At 45.0% G+C, this 25,275-nt stretch overlaps 1 protein-coding gene across 1 annotated transcript; it reads right to left on the minus strand.

Annotated features, from left to right (window-relative positions):
• Positions 1–4,410: 4,410 nt before the first annotated feature.
• LOC121836064 (angiotensin-converting enzyme-like) lies at positions 4,411–25,275 on the minus strand. The gene is made up of 13 exons (XM_042290719.1): positions 24,868–25,275; positions 18,900–19,058; positions 17,482–17,590; positions 17,253–17,396; positions 16,298–16,486; positions 15,540–15,637; positions 15,286–15,455; positions 13,649–13,773; positions 13,357–13,455; positions 13,134–13,278; positions 8,550–8,648; positions 8,363–8,485; positions 4,411–4,719 (listed from the first exon to the last, which is right to left on the minus strand). The coding sequence occupies exons 1-13, from the start codon at positions 25,102–25,104 to the stop codon at positions 4,494–4,496; spliced, it is 1,923 nt and encodes a 640-aa protein (XP_042146653.1). The 5' UTR covers positions 25,105–25,275; the 3' UTR covers positions 4,411–4,493.

Genomic DNA, 25,275 nt, shown 5'->3' on the forward strand with positions numbered 1-25,275 from the left:
ACATATTTCTCTGGAGTTTTTGGAATGCTGCATATTCCTTTTTAAAATGTGTTTTGTTGTGGCAGTATGTGGAAATGTTGGCACCCACAGTGACAAACAGATTAATATGTTTCAAAGAATGACCTGGTATTACTTTGCTATTCAGAATGTCGTGGGCCCGCTTCAACCACGTCTGTCTGTCTGTCAGGGCCTTGTTTATGAGCTCTTGGCGCCACCCGGGTGCGTCTCCTTAGCCACCTTTACCATATAGCGGCGCTATAAGCCAGATAATTGTGTCTGTTATGCTAAACGAGCCACTGCATAATGAGGTTCAACAAAAAATGATCTAAATTTGAGGTTAATGTCAGGGTTTCAGCAATTTATTGAAACAGTGCACCCGAAAACAGAAAAATAGGCTGTGGGGCATTCAAACTGTCTAAGTTTACGATAGAACGAGCGAAAGTCGCATACAAGATATTTGATTGGGCGGTTTTGTATATGTCATTTCCTGCGAATTTCCAACGACTTGTGCATGAGGTGTGGTTGAGCTTTCTGGGTTTTGACCGAGTTCCTAATTTCTGGCACTCCCCTCGCTCGTTGACCTTCTTCTCCAAGTTCCCATACACACATTCTTGGTGCGGCCAAGTAACATGGACAGTGCATCGCAGGGAGGCTTCAGGCACGACCTTGACACAACTGCTCAGCTATTTGCCATGTTTGTTTTTTTGTTTTGTTTTTTTGTGTCCCACTGAGAGTTTATTTTCTCCACCTTGTCCCCATATATTCGCTCGCTAATGATCATGACACGCTATTACAATGTTGTAGACCTATTCGTTGTAATGTTCTCCCTCCTGTTTTTGAGACCTGTTCCATTCTCATTTTTGATAGCATGGACATCCCTGGACATCTTTTATCTTGAAACTTTTCTGACGCGCTATGTAGAAGCTTCCCTTGCAGACAAACTGAGCCACGACAGGCACACTGTAGGCTCGAAATGACGACCGGTCAGATGGGGTAAGGAACCTATTTTGGTAGATAGATTAGAGCTCTGCACAGGGCCAAGCCAAACCAAAAGCCCAAGCCAAGCCAAGCCCGGACCGGGTAGCGCAGGTTGTTTCTGGACCCAGGTTGGGCCTGGGCCAAGTAGCACAGATCGTGTCCAAGCCCGGGTCTGGTTCGAGCCCGGAAACACACAGATGTTTCAAATTTTTAATTTATCGTGACTTTAGTTCATAGTGTACGGCATAGAATCTGTGACCTGCATATGTTCTATAATGTCTCGAAACTTTTCTTCATCTTTTGAACGAGCGCCATTATGATCTCCATGTTGGCATTAACATTTTTTTGCCAACACAAAACGTCTTGACAGAGTCTTTCATGCCAATTATGCTAAACCAGTGGTCGGCAACCTTTTGCTGCGGCGGGCTGAGTCGTCACGAAATTGACACGGAGGGGGCCGGACGGCAAGCCGGAAAGACGGGGGGGGGGGGGGGGGGGGGGGGGGGGAGGGAGGGAGGGAGGGAGGGAGGGAGGGAGGGAGGGAGGGAGGAAGGAAGGAAGGAGGAGGAGGAGGAGGAGGAGGAGGAGGAGGAGGAGGGGGAGGGGGGGGAGGAGGGGGAGGAGGAGAGAGAGAGAGAGAGAGAGAGAGGAGGAGGAGGGACAAAAAAAAAGCAAAAAATGAAGTGAAGGCGTTCTCTGCCCAATTAGTATGGGGATGCCGGACGATGCTAATTGGAAGCGTTCCACGTTCCTCTCTAACACCATTTGTGGTCCTAACTTCCGAGTGCTTCTTGTGTCTGTGAGTAAGCTGCAAAGGGAGGGGGGGGGCTCCTTTTCTGGAGTCGGGCCGGGGGCCACATAAAACTGCCCCGCGGGCCGTGGGTCGCCGACCCCTGGGCTAAACGAATCAGATACACCAACAGCCCCCAATGGCAGCTTTGAATTGAAGAGATGAGGCATACCTTGGTCTCTTACTGGGCCGGGCCCAGGTTGGGCCAGATCAGGTAGCCATCCCGTCGGGTCAGGTTCGGGTCGGGTAAGACTGAGAGTCAGCGGGCCTGGGCCGGGCCTCAAAAAGTAGGCCCGTGCAGTGCTCTAGGAGAGATAGATAGCCCCACAAACCATATCTAGCATTCAATAAGGCTTTGCAGGCTTCACAGCATTAGATGATTCAGTCTCTATAGCTGGCCCGTACGCTGTCATTAAAAAAATGTATGAAGCTTACAACTCGCACTGGTTAGTGCAGTCTGATGTTGCTCCATGAAGGAAGTATTTTATGACAGTGCACTCGTTGAGGAAGGTAGGTGGGTGGGAATGGATGGCATGCTACTTTATTTATTGGGCCATCCTTTCAAGGGCAATAGACCGATCTTATCAGCCAGTTTGACTACGCCACCACTGCCGCAATGCATCGAGGGAACTTTAGACTTTCTGCGCATGCAGGAACCTCGCTGGAGGTCTGCGCCTGCAGAGTACAAGAAGGCACGAGCTGTCTCGAGCACCGTCGCCTGCCTTCTGAGAACTAAAGTTATAGCGGCTTCACGCATGTGCCGAACGTTTGGTGAGATCGGTCTATTCTGGTCAATATTTTTTAACTTGGGACTACGTCTGTTCTAAGATAAAACAATGTCCCTCAATCACGAAGTATAATATTTTTCTTAATATTGTGCATAGTTTTGTTTTGGGCGTCTACGGCAAAACCGAAACTATCTGCTAGAGGGATAGCAAAACCGATCATCACTTGTACGGCCGTGACGTGATGTCACAGAGGTGCTGTGGTATGCGGCAGAACCAATCAGCCGCAGCTCCACCTTGGTGTGACGTTGCAAGGGTGCTGCGCCAGTGTTCCTTGACTAAAGGCTGACCCTTTTGCTGCTCTCTAAAGAGCAGTAAGGGCTGGGGGACGGACAGGCTGGATATCGAGTTGGGGCTATATGGTGACGGTGGTTTATTGGGACATGAGATGATGGTTGCGTTCGATGGTAGGTCCCATTCCATCTCCGCCGCGCGTGTCCACGGGTCCCCCTTTTATAGCCATGGTGATGTGACAGTGTTCCGTCACCGGCGGGACCCTTGTGTGATTGGTGATGGCTGCTGGCTTCGATAAAGATGAAGTCCAACAGCCACTCCTATTGACCCGGAGGTTTATGTCGCCGCAGCAGCAGCTTCTCTTGATGTTGGAGAAAGAGGAAGACAACGACTCGTTGATGGTGGTTTCTTCAACTTATGTTCGAAAGCCTTGGTTCCGGGTCTTCGAGAGGGTCTCTGCCGAGCGATGGTGTTGCAAACCGTCCCTGTAAGTGTGCCCTAGATGGAGCGCGGCCTTGCCGGGGTTGGAACGTAACAGCAGTAGAATCAATCAACCACAGCTCCACCTTGGTGTGATGTTGCAAGGGCACTGAGCCAGTGTTCCTTGACTAAAAGCTGACCCACTTGCTGCTCTCTAAAGATCAGCTGGTTGTATCTTTAAAATTCATTTTAGTGTAATATGTGGCTTTACTTTGACAATATTTCGGCCATGATCATACTTTGTGCCACTAAAGTGATACTGGTCATTTATTTTGGTTTCGTTTTTGACTGGAGTGGCCCTTTAACTATTGCTAGCTATTGAAAATGTCTTCTGCCGAAATGCGTGAGCACCGTGTTTTTACGGGGATAAGTAATCTAAACCTGGCTAACTTTGTTCCACCTTCAATCTATTTCGTTTCTCATGTCTTTTTTTTTTACATTGTCTAGTTGCTTTGTGAAACAGCAATGAAATTGATTACACAAATTTTGCTCCTTTCCTGCATAGCATGGCATAGCCAGTGGTGACAAAAATATTGTGTGTTCCGCAGTTATGTCTGCAGACGAACTTGGTACGCATTTTCTGCCTCAGCGACGCACACACTGTCATGCCTAACGTCTCTGAAAGAAAACCCTGCCCAAAGCTAGTGTCCCGGGATGAATGGAACACAAGGTTTGCGTTCCTTGCAGTCGCACACCCCATCTTTGACCCTTCTATTTCGTATCTCCCCATTTTCTTCAAAACATGTGCTTGTTCTCTTCACTCTTGCCTCCTACACACTCTTCCACCATACGTGTGAATGTGCACATCCAGCACCTAGACAACAAGACCATAATGCTGGATTTGTTTTTTTTTATGTCAGCTGGCAGAGGCCAGCGTGGGACGCAGATTGGGAGCAATTGCTGCATTAGCATTCAGCTGTGATTTGTGTTCTATCAGCGAAAGGAGGACATAAGTTCCAGCTGAGCGTGTACTCGGCACTCGTGCGACTCTCCTGTTACAGAAATGCATTGCAGAAAGTGGCTAAGAGCCAGCCACATGAAACGTTCCGCATTAAAATGTGGCCAGCATAGAGATCAATGGAATGTCCAGTCCATAGGAATCTGTACTTGCACATGTGCAGCGAGAGTCTACAGTAGCCTCGGTTTAAAGCCAAGTGGAATTTTATTCTCATGCCGTAAGTGGTCGGGTCAGCAGCTGTCTGGTCTGTGGTCGGGTTCCATTCCGTTTAATTTTTGTGTTTCTTTCTGCAAGGGGGCATTGGCAGAGGGCAAGAGGTGGAGTCGTCGCTTTTCCATCCGACAGGCTTTCCCTTGTTATAGCTGCGTAGCCATTCCAGCAGAGGCTGGAAGTACTCCATCAGGGGTCCTGCATCCATGTTCTTGGTCTTGCCCTTGGTCAGCATGCCCAAGACTTCTGGCCATGGCTTGGACTGCCCGAGCTCCAACACGTCACTGTTGCAAAGGGCAGTAAATGTCGCGGGTGCCATACTTGAGTAGTAATTCAATTACTATAATTTGATTACTTTTCTTGGTAATTTGTTAGTGTAATTAATTACTTTCGGCGAAAAGTAATTGTAATTTAATTACTTTCTATCAGTAATTGCAAAATTTCAGGCACAATTACTATTGCTTCTGCAAAACTTTGCGGTGCCGACGGAACCTCTCTGAAAGCCTCTGCACTCGCACAGGGGGGCTAGCTCTCGGTGAAACATTCGCACAAAGACACGCGCTCACACACAGGCACAACATAAATAGTGTCACATTGTTTGTTGTTTTGTTGCTTACACTGCGGGCTTAGAGACAATCCTCTTTGGAGCCTACCTCAGCAGCGCCGTGTAGCGCTGTCTGCATTGTGAGCAAAAATGAATAGCGTAAGAATGCCAAAATATCGAAAGAAAAGAATTGAGCTTCAGCTTTCAGCTGAGGTTGGGAATTTTAATTGCCTATGAAGTTATGTTTCTTTTTTTTTTTTTTTTTTGACAGTTTCTTAGGTTTGTTTGCCAGTACTGTTGCATATTTGTATTATTTTCAAGTTTATTTCCTGTTGGATTTACTTCGGATATTATTTGTGCAAGCATTGTGGAGACTGACCTCGCACCAGTGAATATTGTCACCAATGATTCAGGAGCCCCAATTCGGGTTTTATATATTTCTGAGCCATTATAATTTCAACTCATTGTAAATAATTCACTATACCATAATGTTTGCATGTGCATGTGGTCGTATTAGGGTATGTGGATTTTAGTTTTATATTATTTTATGTTAACACTTGTAAAATATTCATATCTGACTAATTGCCACATATTTATTTGCCTGTCTAACAAAAGTCTGTCAGCACAATTTTTTCTTTAGCGATCTGGCATCTTCCAGCATATGAACTAATTCATATTATTTATTAAAAATATAATAATGTAGTACTTTATTGCCCAAACTGTAAAGTTCTATCATGAATTTTACAAAATTCATAAAAGGAAAGTACAATGCGTGACATTAATGTAGCGATGCTTAAGCCTCCTCATACATTGGGGCAAGGAATCAACTAGTATGTTGCATTTTATACAACTCATTTAAAGTTCTATTGCCCAAGTCGGGTTGCTCTAAGAAATAAGTAATTGTAAAGTAATTGCATTACCTTTTAAAAGTAATTTGTAATTAATTACTTTTCACAGAGTAATAATTGTAATTGTAGTTAAACTATTTTTAAAACAAAGGAATTGTAATTAAATTACATTTTGGAAGTAATTTACTCATGTATGGCGTGTGCTCAGGGCACGGTAATCTGTGTTTTTCTTAATTTTGGATACCGGTCGAAGCACTTTCATTTATTGAAGGGCTGTAGGGAACCCTCCTGGCAAGTGTAAAATCTGAAGGCTTGCTTTTTATCTACAAGTTCAATTAAAATGTAACCTTAAAGGTGCAGAAAATAGGGCCATGAACTTGTCATGTGCTCTAATTTTATCGGTAAGTCTATATTTTGCTTTTCTTTATGTACACAACTTTTTAGAGAAAGAATGAATAGCCAGAAGCTCTTTGAAAACTTTTCATGCTTGCATACTTTTGGGGTATGTCTCCTGACAGTGCTGGGAGGTTAATAAGCTTTAGAAGATCTTTTTTTTTTTTTTTTTTTGGTCTGGACGTGTGGCATTGCGGTCTATTCTGATACTGAGTTATTCAATGTTGCAAATGATAACAACCTGAAGCTTCAGAAGTAATTTGAAAAGTAACACTTAGTTTTTCAAGTAATCTAATATTACTTTTGCCTCAAGTGATCCAGTGATCTAATTGGATACTTTTATACCCAGAGTAATTGTAATCAATAATTCTTTTCTGAGTAACATGCACAAAGCTGCTTACTAGTCTCGCGCCACCTATAGCCCTGGCACTTCGCTCGATGCCTTGGGGAGCAACAGGTTAGCAGATGTTTGTTCAATTCTCGCTGTTTTTTGTATTTTGATATGTTGTCACATTATGGACGTAACCATTGAGAAGAAGGTTTATAGTGCACAGAGCTGCCTAGAGGTGACGCAAGATTGTGGAATTCAAAATGGTGACATGTGGTTTACAGATTTTCTTCAAAAGCATCCAAGAAGCTGAGAGCATGACTGCTTTGTTTGAGGAGCACAAAAATGAACTACTTTCTGTCAAAATGGTTTAAGTGTCGAGACTTCTGTATGCAGGCTTGATTTAGATACAGCACAGGTGTGCGAGGGCTTTTTCACTATATGAACGGCATTCCTGAAAAAAGCAGAATTTTCGCCAGCAGTACTGTTATTCGATGCATTGAGTTATTCGAAACTCCAATGCTAGGAATTCGAGCTCAAGTCTAATTATTCGGACAATCATTATTCAATTCGAGTTCGAAACTCGAATAGCAAATCCCTAATTAAAACTGGATTAGCATTAGGTTGTGACTTTTACTTCATTTAAAGGGTAACTCAGGCACATTTATCCGAATTTAGAATGACAGCTGTTTAGTGAAGGAAATGTCCCTAAATTACAAGCTCTCATATTTTTTTTTATGCTTTGTGTAGTTTTGTACATATCTCAAACTTTTGTTTTGGGGTTCAACAGCAAAACCAAAACTACCGCTCAAGCATGATGGCAACCCTTATGATCAGCGGCATGGCCACCGTGTGCCGCGGTACTGCAAAACCTACGACTGGCCTAGTCACTAGAACAGATCAGTTGGGTAAGATGCTACAGCTGTTTTACTGCATTGCTTCATAGGTATCAAACATCGTTAGTAAATATTAATACACATCAGTGATCTGATTGCTGCACCAATTGCGCCAAGGGACTAACCCTGCTACATCCTGCTACATTTTGCCAAAATATGGGTAATCTGCGCCAAGCCTGCGCCAAAAAGCCAATTTTGGTCGCCTTACAAAACCGAAACTAAACTGAGTACCGTAATTGAGCATGCCTGTGTTATGTGGCGCAAGCGGCCGCCCGACACAAAGTACCCTGCACCAATTGCCCATCCGATCTTGCATGGTTTTCCCGCAGTCTTGCGTTTCGCGCTCCCATAAATCTCGTCTCACGTCTTTTTTTGTTCAACGGTTTGCCATTAGTGGGATATTTCGGCAGTGCTAGTATTTAGTCTCCGTATATCAGTATCAGTCATTTATTTTGGTTCGACTTTCGACCGGAGTTACCCTTTAAAACTACAGCTTTGATGAACCCTCTTAGTAACTCTAAAGGCTGGTTCATACCTTAGTTCATGCAGCACCGTTTTCTTGCATTTTCTTATGCTATGTACAGATCACCGAAACATTTGTGTCTAATGTCATGTGCCAGGTGGTTTCTTTAAACTGGTAGCCACGCTTAATATGAACCACCTGTATTGCGGTGAGTTGTGCCGTAAGCAGGCGTAAGCTTCGGTAACAAAAAGTAAGAAAATGGGTCTCGGGTACGCTCCGTGGACCCGCCTCTATTCTGCAGACTTCCAGCATTTTCTCTTTTTGTCTGTATGTGACATTGCTATCAATCTATCTTGCCACATGTACTGACACCTACCCAGATCTGCCAGAATCAACATTAAAAACAAAAGTTACATCCACGCCATGCACACTAAAGAGCATCTAAGTGAACAGACCCGAAGAGCTTCCCAGCTTCCTTGGACTGGTAAAAGTCACACTTGTGGAGTGGTCCGACGTGCCCAGCTTCTTCGCAGAGCGCCTTGTAGAACTGGAACTGTAGTACTATGCTCACGAAGTACCTGGAATGGCATCGTGACACCATATAATATCGTAACTGGATGACCATTTTTTTTAAAGTTTTACCTAATGTATGGGACATTTGCAGAAATGTGGTACTTGGACGGAGGATCGAAGTCCTCGGAGGTACGAGAGACTCCTGGACAGATGCCTTGGTATTGCAGCCTGAAAACATGATCAGATTTCGAGTGAAGAACTGTGATGGCATGTGGATAGAAGGGGCGTGCCACTATCCTCCATTCACCCTTTCTCAACCGGAAGCTGAGATTACGAGCCCTCCGCAGCAATCCTAGGGGGTGCCTGGCGTCTCGTGATTTCGATCTACGTAAGGACAGACGTTCGACAAGAGAGCCACATGATTCGTTAGGCAAACAGGATTTGGGCCGACGATCTAGAAGCGTTGCATCACGACAAGAGAAACCGCGTTCGGCCACCATCGTTCTGCTCAAAATCGTGTTTCATGTAGTAAACTGACCTGGTCAGTTGCGTATAGTTTGAGAAGCAAATCTGGCACACTCGCAGCTATAAGCATTTATGTGTTTGCGAATGTTGTACGTGGTTCACAAAGTATGGCCGTCAAAATATTGGCCAGCAACCAGTAGTCGTGCTGAGTGGCTCCAGCCAGCAGAGTGGCATTAACAGATGCAGAGCATTTGGGATCCCGTGGTGACCAGCTTCTTACAGATAGCCCTTGCATTATCCTGATGGCTAACACGTCTTTTCTATAAATGCAAGTGGATGGCCCTTTAATTTCACAATGTGCACAGTTTGGCAATCCAGGCTTTAGTTTTTTGGTAACAAAAGAAAGGGGGACTCTTTCAAGAATAATCTGCCAGCCTTGGCAAACGTCGAAGATTGCAAAAAACATACTAATTAGCTAAATAATTACCTAAGATTTGCTAATCAGATTTTTAGTGGAAGTGAACTTGCTTTCTATTAGAAACCTGCTGAGCATCATTGAACGCAATTAAATGAACTCATTTTAGAGAGATATAAGGCACGTTCAGCATTTTACGGCATTTAAAAAACATTAAATTTGGACATGTTCGTAGTTTTCAGTTTCTTATCGAAGCGCATCTTTGCACCAACGGTCCTTCCCCCTGGTGGCCCTACTATGGTGAATCCTACGAAGGGGGCGAAGCTACTGCCTCACCTCCTTTGTAGGATTCACCATAGTAGTGTGGAAGGAAGTGGCACACGTGCACTGCACGCCTCTGTTACCGGGGGCCAGGATTGCTGGCGCAAAGATGCGTTCCAACAGAAAACCGAAAACTATAAACGCCGTAAAATGCTGTATCTACCTTATATCTTTCTATCATGAGTTGATTTAGTGGGTTTCAGTGTGCAGCAGGTTTCTAGTTGCAAGCATATGTTTATCCTCACTAATTAAAAGTTGTTTAGTAAATCTTCATTAATTATTTTCATTTTATTTTTGCAATCACCTATGTCTATTGTGGCTGGCAATTTGATCCCAGAACAAGTTTCTTTTTTTTTTGAACCTCCCTATTTCTAGGGATTTTGAAAGTCCTCACTGAAACGACCGGTTTATTCTTTAGTGGTGTTGGTTCGTTACCCTAAAACATTAGGTGGTCATTGGTGGCAGCTTGCTCTCAATTTCTGCGCATGAACATAATGGTCGAGCTTATGTCGAAATTTCCATTAAAAGTCCAAAAAAGTAGAACCTGGTGAAACTTGAACCAGGCTCACGACATCCCTTCCTATACTCTGTCCTCCTCTAAGCTAACAGTGCTGGGGAAGCTACACTCTCTTGGAACCAGTTGTACGCCCACCTTTCTTTACATGATCACTCTCCCGCTCATACTCACGCACAGAAAGAGGGGTTAGGTGATGAAAGAGAGGCGGTCGACCGGCTGGCGAGCACGTAGCTTCCACCACACTGTCGGCTGGGGGGCCAACCTGCGGTGCCTCATGGGCACGTGTGCTTTTGTACCCTGGACGCAGTGTTGCGAACATGCCACAGAAACCGTATGCTAGTGGTTAATCCATACAGTGTACGTCCCCTCTGTTGCAATAACTTTTTGTCTCGCAAACGTCGGCTGTGCTCTTGAACGACGTGCACGGGCGGCAGTGGTTCAGACGCCGTTGCACATGGTGCGCCGTGTGCTTCGGAGCCAATATTGCCCGCCGCTCGAAAGTTTCGGTGTCGATTTGTGATCGTGTCTAAAGACTTGTTCAAGGATGCCTAACTTTTCTGGAAACAAATATTGTAGAGACGTTCGTTGGTGCTTTCTAATGTGGAAGCGCTAAACTCGAAACATTGACACTCTGTAAGCACTCATGTCCTTCAAGCACTGCAAAGTTTCTCAAGATAGCGCTCTTCAGGACCTGCCCACATACACGCTCATTCAATTGAGCACATAGATCTTAAAACAGGCACAATGACTTCGAGGCAACATTTGATATGAAACTAAAACTCGAATAAAACAAAACAATCTGAGACAATACCTCAGGGAAGAGCGGAAGGCAGAAACTCGTTTCCAGTTGTCCCCATGCGCCCATAGCAGACAACTATGGTGTATAGCAGGGGTGGCCAGGTTGACCCGGCCTAAGAGCCGCAAACAAAACCACGAAACTTCCAAGAGCCGCTGGGGAAGGGGGGGGGGGGGGGGGGAGAGGGGGGGGGTAGGGCAAATTTTTGTCCAGAGCAATAAACGAAACTCAAACTACTTTCAATCTATCCGAGTCAAAAGTAGTCCAACTGTACGTAAGGTAGCAGTAGCATACAACTACCAAACCGCAACCTGTCTTTCGATTTAAAACGTATTCCATTTCTCTTTTTGGGGAAGTGCTCGTGTGCCCCAGAGGGAAGGGGGGAGGGGGGGGGGGAAGCCACACTTTAACACGCGAAGAGCCGCAGCTTGGCCACCCCTGGTGTATAGGGTGTATTCACTAGCGGTCATAGCTGAGCTCGCTGCTGCTTTCGTACCACAGGGGAAGAGAGAGAGGGGAAAACTGCTTTTGTACAGATTTTGAGTGAGAGCTAATCTTCTATAATCTTCTAGAGGGACAATAGCGACGTCTGGGGAAGACCTGGGACATACAAAGGAAAGTCCCAGTGAGGAGAGAGTTTCTCCTTCCCTTCTTCTCTTGTGATTGCCCGAGAGCTGACGGGAAACTCCTCCCGAGCATGCGCTGTGAGCAGTTACCTCAAGTATGGCGTCCAGTGAATACTCCCTATAGTAAGGGACCGCATTGAATTGTGACGTCATGCGAATTGTTTTTACAGGTCCTACGGACTAGAGAACTACCGTAATATCACAAGATGCCCCACTCCCAAAAGATAGCCCACCCCTAATTTTGGCATGATTTGCTATTTTTTCAGGAACATTGAAAGATAACCCACTTCCAGTAATTTTAAGGTACTGGCCAATGGTGACCTGGGCAAAACCGGTGTTACTTAACCACGGTGGGAGATAAGCCAGCATCACTGACTGCGAAGGACAGTTGCCCTTAGCAGTCAACAATGTTTTAGAGCGCAGCTCTTAGGGGCCCGTTTCCGGCCTGAGCGGCGTCGGCGTAACCGCGCGGTGCATCATGGGAAATTTCCCATAATGCACCGCGCGAGCCCCCCACCGGGGTCACGTGACTCCCCTGAGGTCACGTGACCCCCTCCTCGAGGTCACGTGACCCCGCCGATGTCGCGTGACCCCCCGATGACGTCATCGACACTTTTGACGTCACCGGCATCCACATCGTCATCGTCATCATCACTGATGACATCATCATCAGTGATGATGACGATGACGATGTGGATGCCGGTGACGTCATCAGTGATGATGACGATGACGATGCCGGTGACGTCATCAGTGACGATGACGATGACGATGTGAATGCCGGTGACGTCATCAGTGATGATGACGTCATCAATGATGACGTCATCAGTGACGATGACGATGTGGATGCCAGTGACGTCATCAGTGATAATGACGATGACGATGTGGATGCCGGTGACGTCATCAGTGATGATGACGATGACGATGTGGATGCCGGTGACGTCATCAGTGATGATGACGATGTGGATGCCGGTGACGTCATCAGTGATGATGACGATGACGATGTGGATGCCGGTGACGTTACCGACATCCGCATCGTCATCGTCATCATCACTGATGACGTCATCAGTGACGTCACTGATGTCGTCACCGGCATCCGCATCGTCATCGTCATCATCACTGATGACGTCGTCAGCGACGTCACTGATGACGTCACCGACATTCGCATCGTCATCGTCATCATCACTGGTGAAGTCATCAGTGACGTCCCTAATGACGTCATCGGTACCCGCATCGTCATCGTCACTGATGACATCATCGGCATTGGGGGTCACGTGACCCCCCCTGGTTAGTCTAACCCCCCCCCAGCGCCCTTCCCTCCTCCTCCTCAAGAGCTGCGCTCTAATTCGGCGTTACAGGGAGTTGTAAGCGGCTTTCACTTTTTTTTGGTTCATTGCCCCTTCCTGCGAGGGTCACAAAATTTAAAACTAGCATATTTTTCAACTTTTTTATGGCACACCAAAAGTTAGCCCACCCTTCATTTTCATCCGATTTGCTATCGATATTATGTTGGCTATCTTTGGCAATATTGCGGTACATAAAAAGCATAATGGTTGCGTAACAGCGTTTTACTTACAGCAGGTCCCACCAGCCCTTGTTGTAGTTCTCGGGCTTGTACTTGCCCTTGAACACATTCCAGCGCCAGAGGTCGTAAATATACACAGATGGAATCACCGCCACTTTGTCCAGAGCAATGCTGTACAAGTAGTTTATATCTGTCTCTGCAAGTGAAGAGAAAACATGTAATAACTCTCAGTGTCTCGAAATTTCTTTTGGACTTCAAATGTGAAACCGAGTACCTTCATCTTCGGCACCTTCTTCTAGAAGTCCAATGGCTTTCAGATGCTTTGGTGTGGCAACAGACAAGGCCATAGTGTCCCCTATGGCTTCATGGAAACCTGTAAAATTGATGATGTGTGTTTTTGCAAAAACACTATAAAAGTTTTACGTTTTTAGATTAACTGGTACAATTGATGCGTAAACTTGACCAGTCAAAAGTTCTTCAAATTTTTTTGTGTCAGTCCCTTCCGTGTGATAAAATTTAAAAATGTGAGTCTGTTGCATTTCTAAAATTTCCAATTGTGTGCTTACCAGGATTTGCCCCATTCCTAAAGAAGTAGGGCTGTTTTGCATACTTCAGAAAGTACTCCACATGTCCCATCTCATGGTGAACCACAATCAAATCATCCATCTTGACTTGTGTACACTGCTTGATTCTGTGAGTAGAAGAATGTGCATGTCAACTATTTGTGTTCTAGTTTATTCCCGTGTACAGCTAGCTCCATGGAGTAGTTTGACCTTCAACCAAGTACACTTCCACAAAGATCTGACACAATTACAATTCATGCTAGACTACTCGACAGGTGGCCTGCTTTACACCTCTGTGCAGCATTAGCATCATTCAGTATTTAGAGCCAATAATGTTTTACTGAGCATAATGGAATCTATCCTGCGAGTTATAACGGGATTAGATGTTTGTAATGCATGTTATACCGGACTCGGTTAGCCGTTACATACGAATAGTGGCCACTCCAGGGAGCTGTCATATGCATGTGCCTTTTAGAGTGAGAATAATTTGGCCATTTCGCAGCACAGTTATTTTCATTTTGGCTTTCAAGTTTTAATGGCATTTCAAATTCAGCACCTCACGCACTCTGTCTCTAATCAGTGCTTTGACGCCATTTTTCTGCCCAATATTTATGTTTGCTTTTGACCCGCACTGGGGTCTCCACCTTGAGACAATTGTATTACTGTGTAAAAGTGTATGTGTGAAGACATTTTAGCAGCATAAGTAAGTGCTGTATGAAGGCTCCCTAGGCGGGTTTTTGCAGCTCTGCCGCATAGCAGGCATTCCCCCAAATACTTCAACTTGAATGCTTCAAATCGATGGCGCCTGTCCGTGTCAAACGTGCATTTTTTTTCGTCCTGTTTTGTTTGCGCCTTGTAACCTTTTAATCGATATGTACCAACTAGCCCCAACCAAAGTTTTATTGAACCAAGGTGCGGCGGAAAGTGCTGTTCCCGATCAGGATCAAACACATGGTAGTATATGTGGGAGCATTTGTAGCACGGTATAAAGGCTCTTTGTGCGGTTGCCGATGGTATGACTGATATCTTCAGTGGCAATGGGAGTTATGGACCGAGAGGGAAAATATATACATTGGGAAGGTGAAGGTAACCAAGCAGGGGTTATCTGATTGGTGGCAGATAGAAGGATTAATATTTTTCTTATTCTCCTGGCAGACTAGAGCGGGATGCACACAGTCGCAAAGAGGTGCTTCCATTGCAAGGATTATAATATTTAAAAATGATTAAAAAAGGTTGACTTTAACATTTTGTACATTAGATAGATGTTAGCTTTGAAATGAGAAACAAGCTGTGCGGCTTAAACCGCAAAAGCTTCAGTGGTATGCATTTGTTCATCTGTCACCGTGGAGTGTCATGCCTAACAAAAGTAGACATGGTACGTCCGTGCAAAACGTTAATATTGATTCATTTCAAAAGTGACCTGTTCTCGTTTCGAAAGTTGTATACATAAATTTAGTACTCACCACTACCTGAACAACAATTTCACCAGGATGAGCGTTGCATATATATTGCACGAAGGGACATTGCACTAGCCGTAGACGGGCTAAGCTCCAGAATAGGCCACATCGGGAGTGGGACGTAGTTAACTCTACATGAATATTTTGCAATATATTTTTCGCAGCACTCCTTCGCTAACTTACCTAACATCCGATGTTCCACAGAAGTCCCAAGCAGATGCGTGGCAAATGATTTCTCTGTTTGTGGGCTTTTCCAGCACAGACTTTTCCCAGAAAGATTTGGGCATCGGTGGAAGCCCAAGTGACGTGAAAAACTCCTCAGAGAGCAGGAACATGTCCTTTGCCGTCATGTTCTGTTGGCCAACGTGAGTGATTACTTTAAACATAAAGTAATCTATGACTTCGGTAATATGTATCAGAGTATCTTCCATGCTCACCTTCTTCCTCATGGCATCAGTAACATCAATGGTTGGTTTTCCAACATATGGTTCAGTGAACTTGTTCAAAGAGCTCCAGTCTTGAGCGTGGATGTGTCCTGCACATTTGCATTCAAATTTAATCGCAAGAGTTTGCAAAGATTTTGTTCTTTTTTTGTTCTTTTTTTACGTTTGTATGTCAGTGCCATAAAAAGTATTCCAAATGCATGCATTTAGTGTGTCGAGAAGCTGCACTTCCACGCATTTGAAGGCCCGGAACGGCCGAAGCTTGCCATGAAAGAGGAAAAAGAAAAGCAAAACGAGCTGGGATACATATAAAACAGGCTTACATCATGACACAAAAGAGGTGGGGACTGCAGGTAACACATTACAAAAAAGGTTGGAAGAAACCTTATATGTTGCTCGCATCATGTGTCATGCTCTGTTCTTGGCTTCTTTTAGACAAAATTTTTTTTTTTTAATTATATTTTCGTACGGTAACTGGAGCTCAAATGTTTATCAAATGAAATTAAGCGAATCAAACTGCACTCCTGGCCTTCTTTGTTGACCAAAGTGTGCCCTGGTTTGCACATATCAATACCCGGCTGCATAGACAGGCTCTCTGTGTCTTGAAATCATTGCATAAAGCGGGCAACAGAAACCAGATGATGACCAATGATCTCTTGGATGAAGTTGCCGTCAGTATGGGCAGCCGCCACTGGGTGGTGTTTGCTTTAGGTATCAATGCACCACGCTTACCACACCGATTGTGCGCTTACCCAAGAGGTGGGCTGGGATAGGACCATCTGCTTTGATCTTATCGCCATATTGCTCGCGAAGTCTGCTTCTCACGTAGGCATGCAGTTCCTTGTAAAGAGGTTCCAACTGCAGCCACAACTTGTGCAGCGTTTCTTCGAAACCGTCGTACTCGTATACGTGTTGCCACATGCCGCTGGCGTCCTTGAAACCTGCAGCAGGTTGAGAAGTGCGGAACGTTAGACTGAAGGACCTTAACAGAGAACTGTTTGGCTCAAATGATGTTATAATCGATGCTAAAATATTTATATTGAGAAATATTTTTGTACTAATATTTAAAATATTTAAGATGCAGAGGCAGTTTGAAGGGACATATTGTTTCCGAACCAGGAGGGACGATATAGTCGAAGAAACAAAAAAATTTTCCTGGTGTTCTATTTTATTTTATTTTTTTTTCCAGAGAACACTATTTTAAAGAAGTGGTTCTAAGGATTTTGTAATTAACTTTATCACTTTCATATTTAGTATTAAATCCATAAGCTCATAAACTGACGTGTTCCGTAAAATTGATGCCGTTGAGAAAAAAACAAGTACCCTTGAAAGTCATGTTGCGTACTAAAACAAATTTACGCCCTCGTAAAAATGTTAACAGCTTTTCCCAATGCTCACTTCATAACTGTATTACAGCACACCTTCAGGTTGCTGGTAAACACTTTAAATAGTGTGCTGGCAATCTTATCAGCATCCTAGATATATTTTTTTACAAGCAACAAGTTTATATGCAACATGCTCATTATAGAGCTTCACATGCACATAACCAATAAATGCATGCAGATACAATGAAACCTGTGCGAGACAGAAATCGCGACTCTTTTGACTGCCCCAATTGAAAGCGACTCATTCGCTGGTGACTGCGCCTCTGCAATTGCAAAGGTTCCAAGCATGTTGCTTTGTTCTGTTGTACAAGCTCGAGCTTACCATTGAGCTTAGCAGCTTCGTTCTGGAGTTCCACGTAGCGAAAGTATTTTGCTTTGACCGGCTTCCCCGCAACTTTCCGCCATTCATTCCAGACGTACAGCAGCTCATCATAGTTCCTTGAATCCTGGAGGGTGTTCTTGATGGCTGCCAGGCAGAGTACGGCGAGATTAGCATGTCTCGTTCACAGAGAACAAAAGGGTGAAGTGAACAGTGAGGAGCTGATATTTACTTGGTTCTAACGGCACGTTGCATTCGTCGGACGTGTTGGTCTTTCGAACAAATGGGCAAATTTTTCCTCCTCCGTGGTTGCTATCCATGTCGGAAATTATTTTCACCAACTGAAATCACGTACATGCGAGGTCAGTAGTTGGGTTGTGGAATTTTAGGCTTGTAAGGTCTGACAACTGAGAAAACATGATCAGTGGGCTTTGATCCACTGTGTGGTGTTACGACTGGAACAGCATCCTCAAATCTCAAAGATATTGAATAAAAAAAGTTGTGGTGGACAATATTTATTTAACTTTTGTTAACCGTACGAGGAACCAGAACGTGGTGAATAGACCTGACTATATGCAACAAACATAAGCAGATACAAGCATAAAACCGAAAAGAGAGATAGATAGGTTATAAAAGCCTTTATGATCAAGAATTAACACACCAATGAAAAGTGGAAACGAAATTGAGGTGTAGTAACTTACTTTTGTGTTACTTTTTTAATTAAGAATTAACATGTTTTACTCTTTGACATGACAGGTATGCATGAGCGCCATTATTCAAAGGACATATGTCCATCCAGAAAATGAACATAATTACTTTATCTTTTTTATGGTGGTTTCATCTAAATACTCACAAAATAAAATGCAAAAAAAAAAAAAAAAGAAACAGAAACTTGTATAACTTGGCGCCTAAAACATGATAAAAAGACTAAGCCCGTTCACACTCTTTCGACCTCTTAGAACCGGGCGCCTTGAAACCTCTTAAAACGAGACACTGGCGCCATCTATTGGGTAGCAGTGTAAACTTAGCGGCCCGGCGTATTTTCTATTTCTCTCGTGCATTATCCTTTCTTTCCTGGCTTGAAAAACTTTTGTCAACGTTACAATCAAGCACATTTGACCTCGGAAATCCCGCAAAACCTTCGCTCTTGTGAAATGTAGTTCCAGGATCACTGCATAGATGGCACTAGAATGCCAGTGTGTTCCCTCATCCTAAGATATTTTAAGAGGTTTCAACAGGCCTCGTCTCTCTCGGTCGTAGTCGGTTTCAAGAGTGTGAACGGGCCTTAATTCATTTAAGTCTTGGGAAGAATATGTAACGAATAATGTAACTATGTTACCCGTTATTTGAAATAAGTAACGTAAGTATATAACCCGTTACTGTTTTGAAAATGCAACGAGTATGTTACATCATAGAAAAAAAGTTGCGCGTTACTGCCAACGCTGGTACCATCCCACTTGCAGTGTGGGTCATCGTGGCTTTCATGTGGTTATACTTGTTCCAAGTGGTGGACAATCATTGTTTATAAACAAGCGCTCTCGCCAACAGGAGCTACAACACGCTGGGGCAGGAAAACACTCTTCGAAGAACAAAGTGCCGGCGTACGCTCGCTCGGTTCCATAAAACGCGTCAGTGCTTTGGCAAACGTACCTCGGTTCGCTCGTCCTCCGGCAGGATCGCTGTGCCGAGCACCGACAGGCGTCGGAAGATGGTGCGCGTCTCCTCGTCCTTGAAACCGGTCCATTTGAATTGCGTGGCGTTCTTCCAGACCTCTTTCTCCAGAACGTTGGCCCGTAGGGTCTGTTCTACCTGTGGCGTGAGGAACAAACATTTTCCCAAGTCCCATCGTTATTTCCGGTCCCTAGCTGCTGCTTTGCCTTATCTGCATTCCTTAATTTAGCTTGTCAGCGTTGCTTACAAGATGGCCTGGAGATATTTGCTATCTAAATAATATGACCTCGACCTGGTAACCACTTCAGTCTTTTTAGGTCCCTGTTCGACAAGAGTGTTGTGGACGTCACGTGTGCACCAGCGGTGGTGCTGGTGCACCAGCAGTGCTGCTGCTGTCAGCCCGGTGCATGCACATATTTCATATAGACCAAGAGTTTTGGTCGATATGCATGCCAGTTATATTGAAAAAGCGAAATCTAAGTTAAAACAATGTGGAAACTAATTCGTACACACATGCCTGTTGACGGTGGCCTCAAATTTATATGTGAGGAGCCCCCCAAAAAAGATCTGCAACTTCTCAGCCTGTAGCTTTTTCTTTTTTTTTTTTTTTTTTTTTTTTAGAGCGCAGCTTTTAGGGGCCCGTTCCCGGCTTGAGCGGCGTCGCCGTCGCCATCGGCGTAACCAAGGTCACCCCAAGGTCACGTGACCCCAAGGTGTGACCCCCAGAGGTCACGTGACCGTCTCAGGCTCATGTGACCCCCCTGAAGTCACGTGACACACCCCCCCCGAGGTCACGTGACCACCCCCAGGGTCACGTGACCACCCCCAGGGTCATGTGACCCCCGCCGAGGTCACGTGACCTCCCCGATGACGTCATCGTCACTGATGACGTCAGCGGCATCCGCATCGTCATCGTCATCATCGCTGATGACGTCATCAGTGACGTCACTGATGACGTCACCGGCATCCGCATCGTCATCATCACTGATGACGTCACCGGCATCGTCATCATCACTGATTACGTCACCGGCATCCGCATCGTCATCGTCATCATCACTGATGACGTCATCAGTGACGTCACTGATTGCCTCACCGGAATCCGCATCGTCAGCATCGCTGATGACGTCATCAGTGACGTCACTGATGACGTCGCCGGCATCCGCATCGTCATCATCACTAATGACGTCATCAGTGACGTAACTGATGACGTCACTTGCATCCGCATCGTCATAGTCATCGTCGTTGATGACGTCATCGGAGTCCGCATCGTCATCGTCACTGATGATGTCATCAGTGGCGTCACTGATGACATCATCAGCATCGTCACGTGCCCCCCCCCTCCCCAGGTCACTTCACCCCCCAGTACCCTTCCCTCCTCCTCCTCCTCAAGAGCTGCGCTCTAATTCGGTGTTACAGGGAGTTGTAAACGGCTTTCACTTTTTTTTACACCGATCGCCTATGGGTGTTTCTTTTCCACTGTTCTAAAAAGCCCCTTCTGGACTATTCGTCACCCCCACCCAAAAGGCATCACCCTTTCCTAGCTGCGGTCTGCCATGAGGAATCTTCATTCTATTATGGTTTTAAGCCTAATTTGAGTCCAAAGTTAAAACAGCTTTTGAGAACTGGTTTAAAAATAAAAGGAAAGAAAACTGAATTAAAAGACAACAACATATGGGGATATGGTAACCCATGGTAGCGGCGCTGGCTCAGTATTGAGTGAGCAGGCGCTGGGTCGTGATCTGGAGGAGAAGAATTAAGGATTAAAGGCCGTGCGTCGAGGAACGCACAGTGGCATGATGTCGGGGCTCCGCGGGAGGAGCGCGCAATGGCTCAATCTTCACAGTGCCTTCGGGGGCTCTAATTTGGACACTTGACGAAAAGTCCCGGCGCCGTGCTTGATGACCTTGGCGCTGGCCAATCACGGCGGCCGAATCGCTCGCCGGTTTTTTCGCAAAGTGTCCAGATTAGGACATCGGGAAAGGGACCGCTGGAAACGGCGCCGCGCAGAGACAAAACCATGGGCGCCGAGCCCGACGTACAAAGCGCGACACTGTTAGCGCGAACAAGCGATCGCCGTTTTTTTCCAGTTTCTCTCTTTGAGACTAAGGGATGTCATCCAAGTTATTATTTCTACGGAAAGAGCTGATATAGTTCTATAATGTAAGCGATAAAATTTTGTGCTCGCTAATACTATTTAGAAGTAAAATGCCGAAATAAGCCGATGTCGTGTTCGCGCTAACAGTCGCGATGTGTACGTCTGAAGACCGCGCTAAAATTGTCAAAGCAGTGCGCCAGTAAAGAGCTGCGCAGCTTGTGCAACGGCGGGGAGAGCAGCGGAAGATCGTTGAAGGTACCACCTAGGAGCAGAGTAGCGCAATCTAGAACGCCGTCTCTCGGCGACTAGCGGCGAACGCCCGGAGGTTCCAACTGCGGTCAGAAATGCATGGAGAACGTGAGAAAATCGTTGTTTCTTCAGTTTTGTGGGGATGTGCGGAATGGAAATCATTTTTGACATAATAATGAAACATTTTAGAATAATATGCGATAAGTTTTGTGCCATACAAGGGCTTAACTTTTTTTTAAAAATTGCCTGAGCGGCATGATGCAGCAGACGACACGGCGACGTCACACCATTCACGTGACCCGCTCCGGCCAACCCGAAAAGCCCATCTCCGCTGCGAGCAAAAATCGTCTGCTTCAAACGCCATTGCCTTGGAAATTGCCTTCCCAAAATTTGCACACGCATCCGATATCATTAAAACTTTGATAAAGTGTTTAGTGCTTTACTAACTCCACGGCAGACTAGTTTTGAAAAGTGTGAACTCGCCGTTCATTTTTTAATCAGCCGTGTTGTGTCGATCTCCATGTATTCTCCCGTAGGGCGGGCCGCCTCCTGGAACCCTGAGTACCACGTGACTCGCGCCGAGCCGCTCTGTCGGCCATGTTGTCGGCAAAACGCGGGGTTCAAAGGATTGCGCTACTCTGCTCCGTAGGAGCTATATAGTGCTCTAGTACCACCAACACTCGACCTTGAAAATGCCGTAGTAGACAAAAGACCCTAAACACTATCGCATTGCATCTCTTTTGTCGGGACTCGGGGAGAATGCTTGTTATTTTAGGCGGCATATAAGTAACCACAATTCTAAATTGTTTATAAGACCTCTTCCTTCTTTGATCCGTCTTGAAGGCTCACATCTTTCCTTGACTCTCAGCCGAAGCATGGTCGCAGAGTTCCGTAAGCATTTCAAGTTGTATAAAAGCAGTGCCAAACATTCCCTCAAGAACTGCTCAGTATGCGTTTTAAAGGAACGAGTAAGTTTGGAACGCCGAAACGTACTTTCGCATATTTCCTAAAGATACAGAAATACTGCTGTCTTTTGGCAAGAAGCAGTACACTAAAAGTGTATAGCTGGTGCGCTTTTATGAAGAAGAACATACACGTTAAGTATATTTCGAGTTTACCAAAATACTATCATGTTAAATCTTTTTTTTTTTTTTTTCATATATTTTTAGCGTAGTCTTTTGTTTGGGTTGTGCGTTGGAGTGCCGATCGGCCGTAACGTCCACATATGGAGCGGAGCAGAACGGCGGCTCCGAAATCGATTAGTTCTTTGGGTATTGCCCAATGCACGTGAGTTATGAGCACATCAAAGAAGAGAGATTTCGTGCATTGACAATTTTCCCAGAAACCTGCTAGGTTTTGCTGAACTTCCTTAGGCCGGTTCACCTTCGCGGGTCTACCAAAATTTAAAGTAATTGTATTTGAATAACGCTGTGAACGTATTTTTTTTTTATTTCTAGCAGATAAACGATTTCTTTTTTTTTTTTTTTTAATGTAGGGTAGTCGAATTAATCGGTTAACCTACCGATTATTTTATTAATGCGTTAATAGCGGACTAATTTCTTCACCTATTAATCGGCTAAAAAAAGATTAAAAGCGCAATGCTTTCTGACCTTGCTCTAATAGCCAAGTGAGTCTTGTCTGCCCCAGTTGCTTCTGTGCAATTTGTTTAGGAGTTTAGCTCAGCAGGACGTTGTTAGCAAGAAGAGAAACTCGCTGCATCCGTCACAGATAAATGAATCTCTTCGGTGACATCAATCTTGTAGGCGTTACCAGAAAAAGAAAAGGGAACGAAATACGTCACTCTTTACTTGCAAATAAAAACAACGCATTACCTTTACAGGAAAAAAAAGGAGTTAAAGCACGTTACCTTTGCATCACTTTTTCTATTTATGAATTCAAACATTTTTACTGTTTTGACGTTGTTGGTATGCTCAAGCTTCATATTTCAAGAAATATTGTGCCTAAGCAGAAACTTAGCATTATTACCTTATCTTTTCTACGGTTGCAGGTAAACACTAGCGAGAAAAACACGCGAAAACGCAGGACTCTATGACTCGATGCCTAGGAGCACGGAAGGAATTTAAAGGGGCTGCGCAACGATTTTAACTTTGAAAGAATTGGCATCATCTACTCGCGTGGATGTAGCCTCGGCCAATTATTTAAGCAAAGCACTGAAACTGTTGCATAGCTCCTTTAAGCATAATTTGTTCTTTAAGCTGTTGGGAAAAAGTGTTACGAGTAACGTAATTACGCTAATTGTTACTCAAGTACGCAAGTGAACTATATATGTTTTTCTGTTCTGCGCTCAGACTAATTAGCTAACTTTTAAATTATTCATTAAATGAAAAACCATATTTACTTTCGAAATTGACGATTTTTTTTTTTAGCTCGCTTTATTATTTTTAGTTATTTTTTTATGAGTAAAAAAATATCTCAACAATATTTGATCAAGAAGTTAGGAAACAACGTGTCTGACTGACTCGCAGCGGCTCGAAAAATCGCAAGGTTACGCGAGTATCGGCCATTTTCCAGAGTCTGTCGCTCAGACCAGCCGCACTTCGTTTCTCCGATGCGATTCGTGATAGACAACAATATGGATGCGATTCGTGATAGACAACAATAAGGAATGACTATAAGTCATTCCTTATTTTTTCTCAATTACCGTTTTTAATTATTAAAATTAATGGCACGGTTTCAATTAGAGGCTTGCTGGTAATCATCGAAAACTACTAAATCCACCCACATTCCAGTAATATACGACACGCGCGGCGCTTTACCGCGTGGACGTGTTTCTAGGTTTCGGTTTCTCATCAGGGCGCATCTCTACGTGCGTGCGCCGCCAGGCGTCGCACGTAGAAAAGATAAGAGAGCCTCTGGACAGCAACATGAGGTTTGCCCTTTTGACGTCGGAGCCTGTGTAAACACGCACCTCCTCAATACGTGCGTAGCGTGGTGCGTGGTGTCGCTCGCACGTTGCGTGCTTTGACCACGGGGAGCGGGATTGCTGGGGCGGAGATGCGCTCCGGTAAGAAACCGAAACTTAGAAACGCGTCCAAATTGAACATTCTTTTTCGGAACGCCACAAAATGCTGGGCTTGCCTCAGATCATTGTAAAGTGGATCGATGTAGTACTTTTCGGTGGTCTCCAGAAGTTTCTAAATAAAACCACGACCTTTATAATTTAAATAAATGCAAAAGTGCAAGCGAACTGGACAAGAATGTCCAACTCGCTTGCTCTTGTCCCTCTTGTTCCCCTTCTGCACGGACTATTTTCGTCACGACCTTTCTTTTTCTGTGCGTGTGCGTGCGTGCGATTGTAGTTTTTGCAAAATTGAGTTTGCCGGAGTTCCGTGTACAAAACCCCCCAAATACTCATGTAAACAACGACATCAACAGAAGGTATATTTTTTCTTCGAATTTGCAGACTAACTAGCATCTCGAGAAATTTCTCAAACTGGAAAACGCACCTTCCTAACTCCTATTCAGGATTGTGCAAGGTCTTCCATTAGACAAAAATCTTGCTTCAGGTGCGCACAATTTTAAGCCCGAAGACGACGACCTCGCACCTAAAGTCTAAATCAGACGTCAAACCGGCACACTCACGCTCTTGTTCTTGTTGTATTCGGTCAGGTTGTTGGCGTAGTCCCACTCTGCTCCAAACGACTTGAGGCACATGTCCGTGAGCAGGACGTCGGCGTCCTTGAGGTAGGCCTTGGCCCGTTCCTCGTCCTCCAGCGGCCCTTCGAGGGGCGTCTCCGGGGCGCCGTCGCCGACGACGACGACCACGAGCCCCACAAGCAGCAAAAAACCGCAGGCGGTCCGGAACCACGACGTCGCCATGGAATGAGCGGTCGTCCTTCTTCAGAGGCCCTATCGGTCCTCTTCCTGTCGAGTGGCCAGGGTCACCATCGGGCGCCTTTTATAGACGGCGCGGCGCCTGCTCTTTAACCGGTTCGCTGGTTCATTCGCCCCGGGTTCACCCCCATGCGCTGGGAACCGGGCGACGTCGCA

The sequence above is a fragment of the Ixodes scapularis genome, unplaced genomic scaffold (assembly GCF_016920785.2).
Source record: "Ixodes scapularis isolate PalLabHiFi unplaced genomic scaffold, ASM1692078v2 PGA_scaffold0__279_contigs__length_252992795, whole genome shotgun sequence".
In the NCBI taxonomy this organism is placed as follows: domain Eukaryota; kingdom Metazoa; phylum Arthropoda; class Arachnida; order Ixodida; family Ixodidae; genus Ixodes; species Ixodes scapularis.

Bases quoted from the DNA above. Each gene is read 5' to 3' on its own strand.
- LOC121836064 (XM_042290719.1), bottom strand. From the start codon at position 25,104: ATGGCGACGTCGTGGTTCCGGACCGCCTGCGGTTTTTTGCTGCTTGTG. The intron at 15,638-16,297 runs GTAAGCGCACAA...GCAAATGTGCAG, and splicing joins TATCCCAGCCCACCTCTTGG to GACACATCCACGCTCAAGAC. The intron at 4,720-8,362 runs GTCTGTTCACTT...CCTTTGCAACAG, and splicing joins GAAGCTGGGAAGCTCTTCGG to TGACGTGTTGGAGCTCGGGC.